This window comes from Orcinus orca, chromosome 9 (genome assembly GCF_937001465.1).
Source record: "Orcinus orca chromosome 9, mOrcOrc1.1, whole genome shotgun sequence".
NCBI lineage: Eukaryota > Metazoa > Chordata > Mammalia > Artiodactyla > Delphinidae > Orcinus > Orcinus orca.
Genome location: NC_064567.1, coordinates 67691942 through 67706157, shown reverse-complemented (window position 1 = coordinate 67706157; position 14216 = coordinate 67691942). Strand labels below are relative to the sequence as shown.

The following is a 14216-nucleotide window of genomic DNA, read 5'->3' as shown; positions in this document are numbered from 1 at the left end:
TTTTCTTGATAATTTTTATTGAAACAAAGCTCTGGTTTTAGAATGTAGATGCTTTACATTTTAGTAGTCAGAAAAAGGGCATTAGAAAGGTGTGGTACTTTGAATTTTAGATTAAATATCATGTGTTTTATCATTACTGAGGGTTCTGTTAGGACACTTAAGGACCATGATTAATCCAGCAACATTTTATTAAAAAATCTTCAGTTTCAAAACATACTGGATATGAGGCAAACAATTTTATGCCAATGTTAGGCATACTCAGGAAAACTAAAAAGAAATTTTATTTCTAGTAGCCAGAACTTGTTGGCAGAAATATAAAAGCAAAAATTATAATAGCAATTAATTTTTAAATTCACTGAACTATCTTACACTTAAAAAGAAAGTGAAGTCATAGTACACAGGGCAAGGAGTCGGGTTATATTTAATGTTTTACCTATTGCTAACTTTAATACAGAGTCAAACTAGTGTTCATTGGGTCCCTTGTGATTTTTCCTACTCTTGTTTTATTCTTAACTTTATAAAAACTAAAACAGACTATCCTTAAAATTTTTCATTGCCCTGATTTTTTTTTTTCCTTCTCACATCCATAAAAAGTAAAGAGGGCTTCCCTGGTGGCGCAGTGGTTGGGAGTCAGCTTGCCGATGCAGGGGACGCGGGTTTGTGCCCCGGTCTGGGAGGATCCCACATGCTGCGGAACGGCTGGGCCCGTGAGCCATGGCCGCTGAGCCTGTGCGTCCGGAGACTGTGCTCCGTGGCGGGAGAGGCCACAACAGTGAGAGGCCTGCGTACCGCAAAAAAAAAAAAAAGTAAAGAATGTGAGGCTCCATGTTAAGTATAAGAGGAAGATTATGAGTGTAAAAAGACTCTTTCCATAAAATATATATTTCCTAAGATATTTTTTCCCAAAAGAATGGTCAACATTGATCCAAGCATTCATTCTCACAAGTGATATTTGGACCTTTATTAATTTGACCTTATTATAACTCTCTCTCCATGTCTTCATAATGTTTTCTCTCCTGTAGTTCAAGAAAAATTTCTAAAATCTTATCATTAAGAACTTGGACAATTAGAAAAATATAAAGTTAGGCTTCAGTTTTGACAAGGCACATATTCTGGTCATACTTTGGATATAAATCATGCCTTATCAACTTTGGTTGTCTCTCTAATTTTTCTCTTTGTGGTAAGTTGGGCATTTCTTTGTACCTATCCTTTTGACAAACTTCAACTAACAACAACAACAAAACTAACCTGGAAAAAACTGAGAAAAAGGAAGACTGGATATTGAGAGTATATATATTAAAATATTTAGAAAATTTCCAGGAAATCAGTATAAATCGAAGATTTATCATTGCATATAAGGAAAGGCAAGAATGTAGTAAGTAATCAAAGGCAATTTAAAAATCCATGTTACTGGATGGTTGTACCCATAGAATAAGGGTTGGTAATACTGGAAATATTTAAAGTAATATATCTATAAAGACACTTTATTCATAACTTCGAATTCAGAGAGGAAAAATCCACAGATGTTTTTGAGAAATGTAGCATCTATTTTCTCTTTATGCTAATTATAGTTTATTTGGTTTCCACTAGATGGGTTTGTATGCACGGTAGCTAATTCATGTCAACTGTCTTCAAGTATATTCTCTGAATTGTAGGTAGGTTTTAGAGACCTCTAAGTGATCACTAATCTTCTTACTAATATTATGGCTTTCAAATGTCATTATGATATCTCAAAGGTGATCTGGGTGAACAATGGGATATTCTATAGGAGTACTGCTGAAAAGGATAAACACTTTCTTGAGCAATTTAGACTTGAAGAAATGAATAACTTATTGTACATAATAGGAGGCAATCATCTCTGGGGAACTGAAGAAATGGTTGCAATAAAGATTCTGCATTTGTTATCTAGATTAACTTAGTGCTTTAGTGCTTCTTTGTCACTGAAATTATATGGGTCCTTTGCCCCAACTGAGTAGTAAAATAATGAAATACCTGATTTTTCTGGTTTTGGAGTTCAGCTGAATTATTTTAAAACTCTGTTCTAATGTTTCTTTTGTGTTTATTTTCTTTTTAAAAAACATTATTGTGGTATGCTTAGTGTATTCTCTCGTTTAAACATTAATTTCAGAGGACGTTTAATGGTTGAGGAAAACACATTCTTTTTCAAAGAAGCCACTGTTAGTACATGGGCATTCATGTGAACTTTCTTTTCATGTTTTTTCCTTAGTTAAGAACATAAATATATTTTTTTAAACTAATGTAAAATTATAATGTTTGATTTAAAGTCTAAATAGAAATGAATATTACTGAATCTTTATAAGACCACATATTAAACATAGCTGTGATTATATCTGCTTTTGAATAGGGTATAGAAATAAGCACAGAGAACACAGGACTTCCAAGTAATAGTAGTAGTTTCTGGAAATATTTCTCTTAAGCCCTTTGTTCATTTGTCTGCATATTACTCAGTATTTTGGTCATATATAGAACATACTGGAAGTAAAATCAATAATTCTCAACTTGTTATGAGTTGGAATTTGTCAAATTGTGTTCTTGCAAAACTCTAGGGGAAAAAATTTATTGTTAACTAATATATTCTAATGTTTTCATTTCAGAAGGACCTTCAATACATGTGGCTTCAATTTCTACTCTAGTTCTGTTTGTGTTTATATCTTCTCTTGCATTAATAGGAAATAGATATATTTTGTAACAATTCAGGTCTCATCTCTGCTTAAATTCTTATCTGTACAGCAGACAGTAGTCATGTTTAAAGAAACAAAATATAATGTTCAAAAGTATAGAGGACACCTACAAGATGGTGGAGGAGTAAGACATGGAGATCACCTTTCTCCCCACAAATACATCAGAAATACATCTACATGTGGAAAAACTCCTACAGAACACCTACTGAACGCTGGCAGGAGACTGCAGACTTCCCAAAAGAGCCACGTGGCTGACAGGATCTTGGTGCTCTGGCCGGGTGTCAGGCCAGTGCCTCTGAGGTATGAGAGCTGAGTTCAGTACATTGGTCCACCAGAGACCTCCCGGCTCCATGTAACATGAAACGGCAGAAGCTCTCCCAGAGATCTCCATTTCAATGCTAAGACCCAGCTCCACTCAACGACCAGCAAGCTCCAGTGCTGGACACCCTATGCCAAACAACTAGCAAGGCAGGAAAACAACTGCATCCATTAGCAGAGAGGTTGCCTAAAATCATACTAAGGTCACAGACACCTCAAAACACACCACAGAACGTGGTCCTGCCCACCAGAAAGACAAGATCCAGCTTCCTCCAGCAGAACACAGGCACTAGTCCCCTCCACCAGGAAGCCTACACAATCCACTGAACTAACCTTAACCACTGGGGGCAGACACCAAAAACAAAGGGAACTACAAACATGCAGCCTGCGAAAAGGAGACCCCAAACACAGTAAGTTAAGCAAAATGAGAAGACAGAGAAACGCACAGCAGATGAAGAAGCAAGGTAAAAATCCACCAGACCAAAAAAATGAAGAGGAAATAGGCAGTCTACCTGAAAAAGAATTCAGAGTAAAGATAATAAAGATGATCCAAAATCTTGGAAATAGAATGGAGAAAATAAAAGAAACATTTAACAAGGACCTAGAAGAACTAAAGAGCAAACAAACAATGATGGACAACACAATAAATGAAATTTAAAATTCTCTACAAGGAATCAATAGCAGAATAACTGAGGCAGAAGAAAGGAGAAGTGACCTGGAAGATAAAATAGTGGAAATAACTCCTGCAGAGCAGAATAAAGGAAAAAAAATGAAAAGAATTGAGGACAGTCTCAGAGACTTCTGGGACAACATTAAATGCAATATATTTGGATTATAGGGATCCCAGAAGAAGAGAAAAAGAAAGGGACTGAGAAAATATTTGAAGAGATTATAGTTGAAAGCTTCCCGAATATGGGAAAGGAAAGAGTCAATCAAGTCCAGGAAGTGCAGAGAGTCCCATACAGGTTAAGTCCAAGGAGAAACATGCCAAGACACATCTTAATCAAACTATCAAAAATTAAATACAAAGACAAAATATTAAAAGCAGCAAGGGAAAAACAACAAATAACATACAGGGGAATCCCCATAAGGTTAACAGCTGACCGTTCAGCAGCAACTCTGCAAGCCAGAAGGGAGTGGCAGGACATACGTAAAGTGATGAAAGGGAAAAACCTACAACCAAGATTACCCAGCAAGGATCTCATTCAGATTTGTTGGAGAAATTAAAACCTTTATGGACAAGCAAAAGCTAAGAGAATTCAGCATCACCAGACCAGCTTTACAACAAATGCTAAACGAACTTCTCTAGGCAGGAAACACAAGAGAAGGAAAAGACCTACAAAAACATACCCAAAACAATTAAGAAAATGGTAATAGGAACATACATATTGAGAATTACCTAAAATGTAAATGGATTAAATGCTCCAACCAAAAGACATAGACTGGCTGAATGGATACAAAAAGATGACCCATCTATATGCTGCCTAGAAGAGACCCACTTCAGACCTAGGGACACATACAGACTGAAAGTGAGGGGATGGAAAAAGATATTCTATGCAAATGGCAATCAAAAGAAAGCTGGAGTAGCAATTCTCATTTCAGAAAAAAATAGATTTTAAAATAAAGACTGTTACAAGAGACAAAGAAGGACACTGCATAATGATCAATGGATCAATCCAAGAAGAAGATATAACAATTGTGAATATTTATGCACCCAACATAGAAGCACCTCAATACATAAGGTAAATGCTAACAGCCATAAAAGGGGAAATCAACAGTAACAAAATCATAGTAGGGGACTTTCCCCACTTTCACCAATGGACAGATCATCCAATATTAAAATAAGTAAGGAAACACAAGCTTTAAGTGATACATTAAACAAGATGGACTTAATTGATATTTTTAGGACATTCCATCCAAAAACAGCAGAATACACCTTCTTCTCAAGTGCTCATGAAACATTCTCCGGGATAGACCATATCTTGGGTCACAAATCTAGCCTTGGTAAATTTAAGAAAATTGAAATTATATCAAGTAGCTTTTCCGACCACAACGCTATGAGAGTAGATATCAATTACAGGAAAAAATCTGTAAAAAATACAAACACATGGAAGCTAAACAATACACTACTAAATAACAAGGGAGCACTGAAGAAATCAAAGAGGAAATCAAAAAGTCCCTGGAAAAAAATGACAATGAACACACACGACCCAAAACCTATGGGATACAGCAAAAGCAGTTCTAAGAGGGAAGCAATACAATCCTACCTCAAGAAACAAGAAACATCTCAAATAAACAACCAAACCTTACACCAGTTGGAGAAAGAAGAACAAATAAAACCCCAAAGTTAGCAAAAGGAAAGAAAACATAAAGATCAGATCAGAAATAAATGGAAAAGAAATGAAGGAAACGATAGCGAAGATCAATAAAACTAAAAGCTGGTTCTTTGAGAAGATAAACAAAACTGATAAACCATTAGCCAGACTCATCAAGAAAAAAAGGGAGAAGACTCAAATCAATAGAATTAGAAATGAAAAAGGAGAAGTAACAACTGACACTGCAGAAAATCAGAGGATCATGAGAGATTACCAGAAGCAACTATATGCCAATAAAATGGACAAACTGGAAGAAATGGACAAATTCTTAGAAAAGCACAACCTTCCAAGAATGAACAAGGAAGAAGGAGAAAATATAAACAGACCAATCACAGGCACTGAAATTGAGACTGTGATTAAAAATCTTCCAACAAACAAAAAGCCCAGGACAAGATGGCTTCACAGGCGAATTCTATCAAACATTTAGAGAAGAGCTAACACCTATCCTTCTCAAACGCTTCCAAAATATAGCAGAGGGAGGAACACTCCCAACCTCATTCTACGAGGCCACCATCACCCTGATACCAAAACCAGACGAAGATGTCACAAAGGAAGAAAACTACAGGCCAATATCACTGATGAAGATAGATGCAAAAATGCTCAACAAAATACTAGCAAACAGAATCCAACAACACATTAAGGGATCATACACCATGATGAAGTGGGGTTTATTCCAGGAATGCAAGGATTCTTCAATATATGCAAATCAATCAATGTGATAAACCATATTAAGAAATTGAAAGAGAAAAACCATATGATCGTCTTAATAGATGCTGACAAAGCTTTCGACAAAATTCAGCACCCATTTATGATAAAAACCCTCCAGAAAGTAGGCACAGAGGAACTTACCTCAACCTAATTAAGGCCATATGTGACAAACCCACAGCCAACATCGTTCTCAATGGTGAAAAACTGAAACCATTTCCTCTAAGATCAGGAACAAGACAAGGTTGCCCACTCTCACCATGTTATTCAACATAGTTTTAGAAGTTTTAGCCACAGCAATCAGAGAAGAAAAAGAAATAAAAGGAATCCAACAGAAAAGAAGTAAATCTGTCACTGTTTGCAGATGACATGATACTATATGTAGAGAACCCTAAAGATGCTACCAGAAAACTACTAGAGCTAATCAATGAATTTAGTAAAGTAGCAGGGTACAAAATTAATGCACAGAAATCTCTAACATTCCTATACACGAATGATGAAAAATGTGAAACAGAAATTAACAAAACACACCCATTTACAGTTGCAAAAAAGAGTAAAATACGTAGGTATAAACCTACCTAAGGAGACAAAAGACCTGTATGCAGAAAACTATAAGACACTGATGAAAGAAATTAAAGATGATAAAAACAGCTGGAGAGATATACTACATTCTTGGATTGGAAGAATCAACATTGTGAAAATGACTATACTACCCAAAGCAATCTACAGATTCAATGCAATTCCTATCAAACTGCCAATGGCATTTTTCACAGAACTAGCCCCAAAAATTTCTCAATTTGAATGGAAATCCAACAGACCCTGAATAGCAAAAGCAATCTTGAGAAAGAAAAATGGAGCTGGAGGAACCAGGCTCCTGGACTTCAGACTATACTACAAAGCTACAGTAATCAAGACAGTATGGTCCTGGCACAAAAACAGAAATATAGATAAATGGAACAGGATAGAAAGCCCAGAGATAAACCCACGCACCTATGGTCAACTAATCTATGACAAAGGAGGCAAGGATATACACTGGAGAAAAGACGGCTTCTTCAATAAGTGGTGCTGGGAAAACTGGACAGCTACATGTAAAAGAATGCAATCAGAACACTCCCTTACACCATACACAAAAATAAACTAAAAATGGATTAAAGACCTAAATGTAAGGTGAGACACTATAAAACTCTTAGAGGAAAACATAGGCAGAACACTCTATGACATCAATCACAGCAAGATCCTTTTTGACCCACCTCCTAGAAAAATGGAAGTAAAACCAAAAATAAACAAATGGGACCTAATGAAACTTAAAAGCTTTTGCACAGCCAAGGAAACCATAAACGGGATGAAAAGATAACCCTCAGAATGGGAGAAAATATTTGCAAATGAAGCAACTGACAAAGGATTAATCTCAAAAATTTACAAGCAGCTCATGCAGCTCACTATCAAAAAAACAAACAACCCAATCCAAAAATGGGCAGAAGACCTAAATGGACGTTTCTCCAAAGGAGACATACAGATGGCCAACAGGCACATGAAAAGATGCTTAACATCGCTAATTATTAGAGAAATGCAATCAAAACTAGAATGAGGTATCACCTCACACCAGTGAGAATGGCCATCGTTAAAAAGTCTACAAATAAGAAATGCTGTAGAGGATGTGGAGAAAAGGGAACCCTCCTGCACTGTTGGTGGGAATGTAAATTTGTGCAGCCACTATAGAGAACAGTATGGAGGTTCTTTAAAAAACTGAAAATAGAATTACCATATGATCCAGCAATCCCACGCTCAGGCATATATGTGGAGTAAACTCTAATTTGAAAAGATACATTCACCCCAGTGTTCACAGAAGCACTATTTACAATAGCCAAGACGTGGAAGCAACCTAAATGTCCATTGACAGGTTGATAAAGGAGATGTGATACATATATATACAATGCAATGTTACTCTGCCATGAAAAAGAGTGAAATAATACCATTTGCAGCAACATGGATGGACCTAAAGATTATCATGTTAAGTGAAGTAAGCCAGACAAAGACAAGTATCACATGATATCACTTATATGTGGAATCTAAAAAGATGACACAAATGAACTTATTTATGAAACAGAAATAGACTCACAGACATAGAAAACAAACTTATGGTTTCCAAAGGGGATAGCAGGGGAGGGGTGAGAGATAAATTAGGCATTTGGGATTAACATATATACTCTACTCTATGTAAAATAGATAACCAACAAGGACCAACTGTATAGCACAGGGAACTAAACTCAATACCTTGTAATAACCTATAATGGAAAAGAATCTGAAAAAGCATAGATATATATGTATATATGTATGTATAACTGAATCACTTTGCTGTACATTGAAACTAATACAACATTGTAAATTAACTATTTCAATTTTAAAACGTTAAAAAAAAGGATTAGATGCCTGATTTCCTCCGTTTTTAATAAGGCCTCTAAAAACACAGACTTAATGGGGAGGAGCAGCAGAATGACACATCAGTTCCCGCTGACATTTTATTATGGATTAATGGCTCAGATTAGCCACCTGCCAATTGATGAACTTTTGGGAAAGGGGCGGAGAAAATGTGGAGAGCATCTGTACAGGCCAAAGTTCAGGCATCAGAGTGGAGGGCCCTGGGAAGTCAAGGAAATAGCCTGAAGACAAGGGCCACTAATGATGTGTTACACAGAGAGGGCTTGACACCAAGAGTGAACTTCCTCTGTTTCATATTTTGAATCCAGCTGTTACAATCATGGGACTTGCCCAGACCTAGAATAAAGGAAGTGTTCATTGAATTTGTACGTATCTGGAAGCATCATATCTACAGATTAGGGAAGAATATTGCAAAGAAAAAGTGCTGTGGTTGCCATGTAGTCTTACACTGGCCTAAGTAGTAATTCCCCTGCCTTCATTGTACAAATAGTTGATTGAGAAATATGTTAATGAGCAATTATCTCAAATGACACTTTTAATCTGATCAGCTATGGAGAACTAAAATGAACAACCTAATACAAAAATCAAGAGGAAGATTGGACAAGGGAAAATTTAAAATGAAATGACTATAATAATCAAGTGATCATATTGAGTTCATGTTAAGTAGTTTTCCAGCTTAAAATTATATATGAAATGTATGTTTAGATCTATTATAAGTATATACATACATTCAAAAATATAAAAGCAAATCTGTGTTTTCCTGTTTAACTATTTTCTAATAAAACTGGGTGTCTATTTCAGGGTCATGCATATTTTGAGAAGGACATATTCATTGCGTTGAATTTCTGTGATCTTGTGCCAATCTGGATTTCATTATATATTAAAAAATCCACTTTATGCTTAAAATATTGATTGTGAAAAGGTCTTGGAAACCTAGTAGTTAGTGGCAAAAAAGTACAGTGATTACTAAAAAAGAGAAAATAAATTCACTATTGATATTCATATTCACTGAACTAACATGCCAGGATGTGTAGTTTGATTTTCTGGGGGACATTAAGTAAACAAAAACATCATACAAGCTCTGATATTTAGTAGTTTTGTGACTGCTTGGTAAACCACATAAATTATGAGTTCCCATTGCCTCACCAGTAAACTGGATACCAATTCTCCAAGTTTGCTGTGAGAATAAAACATTATAATCTAGTAAAGGCATCTAAGACGATGCCCAGCCTAAGCAAGGGTTTCACTGTGCATTAATCTTACATGTGAATCTGACCCCTTCACTTCATTAGCTTTTCTCCTCCATTTGGAGGGATAATACATAGGGGCCTGAAAAAATAGAAAACCAAAAATAGAGAAACAAAATAAAACTACAAACTGTGCAACATTGCACTTTTTGGTAAGAAGGTAAAAGCATTTTAGGTAGTACGATAAGATCTTTGTGTTTTCATTAGGGATGGGTCCTTAAGGAAATAGAACTGGATTTATAGTTTCAAAAGTGGAAGGATTTAGTTGGGAAGTGGTGAATTAACAACAAAGGCAAGTACTGAATTATAACCTTTCTCACACTCTTGTTAGATCAGAGGTTCTTAATATTTCAGAGACCCTAGATGAAAGTATGGATAGTCTAGTGGGTGGAGAGTAGGGAAGAGGAGAATTATGACATACAAAATTTTACACACAGTTGTAGAGGTTTCATTCTCCCTAGACTTCAACCAATGAAATAATCCATGTGACCCTAGACACTAGATTGAAAACCAATAAAAATTTCTGCTGCCAAATATTTTTCAGATACCAGTGCCTTGCACAGCACAAAGTATCAATTAGTTGCTCAGTTAATATTGTGGATCCAAATTAAACTATTCACCCCGATATCATAGAGTTATCATCTCTGTCCCACTTGAAAGCTGTCTTCTCAGCTATCCCTCTGCCAACATTAACCCATATGCATATACAAATGTAATTCACTGCACAATCTACTAACTTTCACAAGTATCCCTTATCTTGATATTACTTTGCTTGGCACCGCGTGAGAAATCCCATGAGGTCATTTTAGTTGAAGTACAGTCAAAAGAAACAAAATCAAAACCAGCCTTTAAGTATATTGCATTTGATTTCTGAGGCAACTCCAGAATGTTAATATTATTCTTGACTCCTGCTTCAAAATGACTTTTGATTTTATTTTTGGTATTTCTTTTTCATATTGTGGATGTTATAGGCTGAAAGTAACACATGGATTTGAATAAAACTATCAGATTAGCTAATGTAAAGGATAATGGTTCTCTAGAAAGAACAAGAAGGTTCCTATGAAACTGAACAACCTACCCATCTAATCTAAATATCCAGGTTTAAGAGGGTTTTGTTGTTGTTGTTATTTTCATATCCAGGCTTTAATAGCAAATTCATGGCAGTTGAGGGTATTTTCTGTGAATGAATGACTGGCCTCAGTTAATGGCCTTGGCTTCACTTTAGTCCATCACCCCAGAAAGTTCCCCACGCCTTCATCTTATTGCTTGACTATGTCTCTTTGTACATTTTAATGGATCTTTCAGTAATTGTGATCATTCTGGGGAGAGGCAAGTGGTCATATTTTAATCATTTGAAGAGGTTTGCACAGTAAAAAAAAAGTATGGAGAAACGCTTTCACAGCTTTCCCCATATCCCCAGCTGTTTGGACATTTTTCATCATCACTCTAATAACACATAAAATGGAGATCATAAAAGAAATCCTATAGCTTAATTTTAGTGTATAGGTAAAGGGTAAGGGTTGACTTTGGAAAGCTCTGAGGTGTAAGGACTATGACCGGTGCCTAGATTTTACCTCAAGAAGAGCAGAAGGTGTGTGTGTGTAGGTCTTTTGGCATTTAGATGACACACAATGAAAATTTCTGCAACCGGTTAATTCTTCCTGAGGATGGCTGTATTATCATTCTTGCTAGGATCATAAGAAGTCAACACTTTTACTTGGTTAAATTTTGGTGATTCATTGGGAATGTGTGGTGTTACTTGAAAGCAAAGGGGTAAACTCAATGAATTCTTATGACTGTTTATTATGATTTAGTATGTCTTCAATTTTAAAGAGAATTTTGCAGTTACAGTTTTACACCTGGGAAGATCAAAAGACTAAGTGGTTAAGTCAGCAGTGTTTAGAATTTAATTCATGTTGGGTGAAGTTCATAATATGGTCGATCACATTGCCTCAGAGATAAATGATTCCTTAATACTGTTTTTATTTCTCCTTTTCCGAAGGCTTCTTAAACTATATAAATAATGAGATTGTTTAGTAGAATACAAACAACATGCAATGTATCCAAAAGCCGGAAGACAGTTCTGTTTCATTCACTGCCTAATTTATATAGCCCCATCCCTAGAAATGACCCAGATTTGTGAGGATATTTTATTTTATAAGCCACAGAAACAAAACTTTTTACTCCTACTCTTCACATAACATGTTTTAAGCTGGGTTGGCTAAATTCTATCAGTGAACAACTGCTAGATTCAATTTGAATAATTTAATTGCTTAAAATATGTATATTCATTTTCCCCTAGAAAGGTATTTCTAACTCAGTTGAACAGAAGTATTGAATCAATTTTAATTGTTCTTCCTCTCTGTATTTTATTTCTTCAGGTTTTTTTTTCCATCTGCTTTGCTTTCTGGGGAGTAAGAAGCATGAAACAACTTGTCTCAGACCCTGGGAAATGACTAAACGTTTGTACACAACTCTCTTGTTTTAATCATTTGTCCACAACAATAATATATTACTACTGCCTATGGAAGTATAATTTTATATAATGATTATATGAACTATTTCTCTAATGTGAGGTAAATACATTTATCTACTCTTGCTTCCTTTCCACATTTATTATTCTCTATTAAAATTAAAGTCAGCTGCAGTTACTTTATTGCTAGGGTTGAAAGAAGATGATTTCAAATAGAATGATGTTACATCCACTGGTAACATCTAAGCCAATGAGTATGAGAATAAGGGATAACTTCAAAACAGTAAAAGGAATTAAGATTTTATTAGCATTGTTTAGACAACTTTTCATTTGCTGTCTGCTAAAATTGTGCTTGGATACATATTTGTTGTCATAAAAATGTATTACATGAGTTGTCTGCCTAAGGCTAGGTTTACCTTTGAAAGCCATATAACCTAAGGAGTAACATTACAGAAAATGACATCACTGAAATGAAAATCACCAGAATTCGTCAGAATTCATTTATTCCGTAGATTAATTTGTGATACATATGTCTAATACGTTTGGTCAGTTTGTTTTGGCAAATTGAGGAGTGTGCAGTATTTCTGTGCTATTTTAAATTGTCACAATCATGTTAAAAGACTCTCTAAATAAAATTGCTCAAGCATTGTGTGTATATTATTCATTGGGATTGTAAAAATCTGCCAAGTATTTCATTAGGAGGGAACTGACAGAGATAAGCAGGAAATGGTTCAAAGGGGGAAGGTCTGAAAACAGTTGGAATATTTTTCTTTCCTTCTTCCAGTATTTCTTAGATTTAAATTTACAATTTAAGTAACCAAAGTTATAAGCACTAAAACAGTTAATACTGTCCTTCACTGAGCTTTGCCTATATTCATTGCTGGTTTAAAGAGGCTGATCAGTTGGTTGACTTTTTTTTTTTTTTTTTTTTTTTCGGTACTCGGGCCTCCCACCGCCGTGGCCTCTCCCGTTGCGGAGCACAGGCTCCGGACGCGCAGGCTCAGCGGCCATGGCTCCCGGGCCCAGCTGCCCCGCAGCATGTGGGATCCTCCCGGACCGGGGCACGAACCCGCGCCCCCTGCATCAGCAGGTGAACCCCCAACCACTGTGCCACCAGGGAAGCCCGGTTGACTTATTTTTAATATGTTTTCTAACCTTTGAACAGAGAGTTGTGGAACTAGTAAGAAGAATCAAACTGCAGGTGTCTGGACTCATGATGCAAAACTGAAGCACATTTATTTTGAAAACTGGAAAAGCAGAGGAAGATTAAATTTTGCATGATGGAAAAAATTAACAAATTATATTTCAAGCGTCAGAAGTAGGGAATTGGCTTTGCTTCATTCATCTTTTTTTACTTCTTAATTTAACACAGAGCTAGAGCAAATACTTGAACCCATAACAGATATTAGTCCTATTCTTCTCCCTTACCAACAGTTCTTGCTGGGCTTGGCATATTTAGAATCGTATTAAAGCAGGGGAACCTCTGTTGGCTTGAAATTGCTAATTTTATAGCATAAAAACTCTGAATACCCATATTCTACATCCTAAAACCCTTCAGTCTATAGGTTACAGCCTTCAAGAACAGCAAAGAAAAGAGAGCTTCCACAAATCTGTAAGTAGATTTTTAATGTGTTATGACAGTTCATTGGTTTCGCCATGAGTCATGTATAAACATGTATATATGCTTGAATATATATGAATTTATAGGAGTGGTCTAGGAATGAGCTTAATAATGGAAATAAAGAATTCAAAATTGATAAAAGATACTTTTATGCTGATGTTTAGTTTTCTTTTAGTCAACTCAAATTAATCTATTTTCTTTTCTCCTAGTTACTCTCACTATGATTATAAATTATTATTATTTTTTTTTTAGAAATGCAGACATTTTCAAGCTAGGAATTTTCAGGCCTTTGAAAGTACAAGTGATTCCCAGATAGGTAATATTCCCAAGGCCTGT

The 14216-nt window shown here is 35.7% G+C and overlaps 1 protein-coding gene across 1 annotated transcript in view; it reads left to right on the top strand.

Moving 5' to 3' along the window:
- The window catches only part of AGMO (alkylglycerol monooxygenase), a 327751-nt gene extending 314843 nt beyond the window's left edge, over positions 1 to 12908 (top strand). The window contains exon 13 of the mRNA XM_004263480.3: positions 12168 to 12908. Within this exon, the coding sequence (XP_004263528.1) occupies positions 12168 to 12242 (75 nt within the window). The 3' untranslated portion in view covers positions 12243 to 12908. The remainder of the gene's footprint in view (positions 1 to 12167) is intronic.
- The last annotated feature ends 1308 nt before the right edge of the window (positions 12909 to 14216 follow it).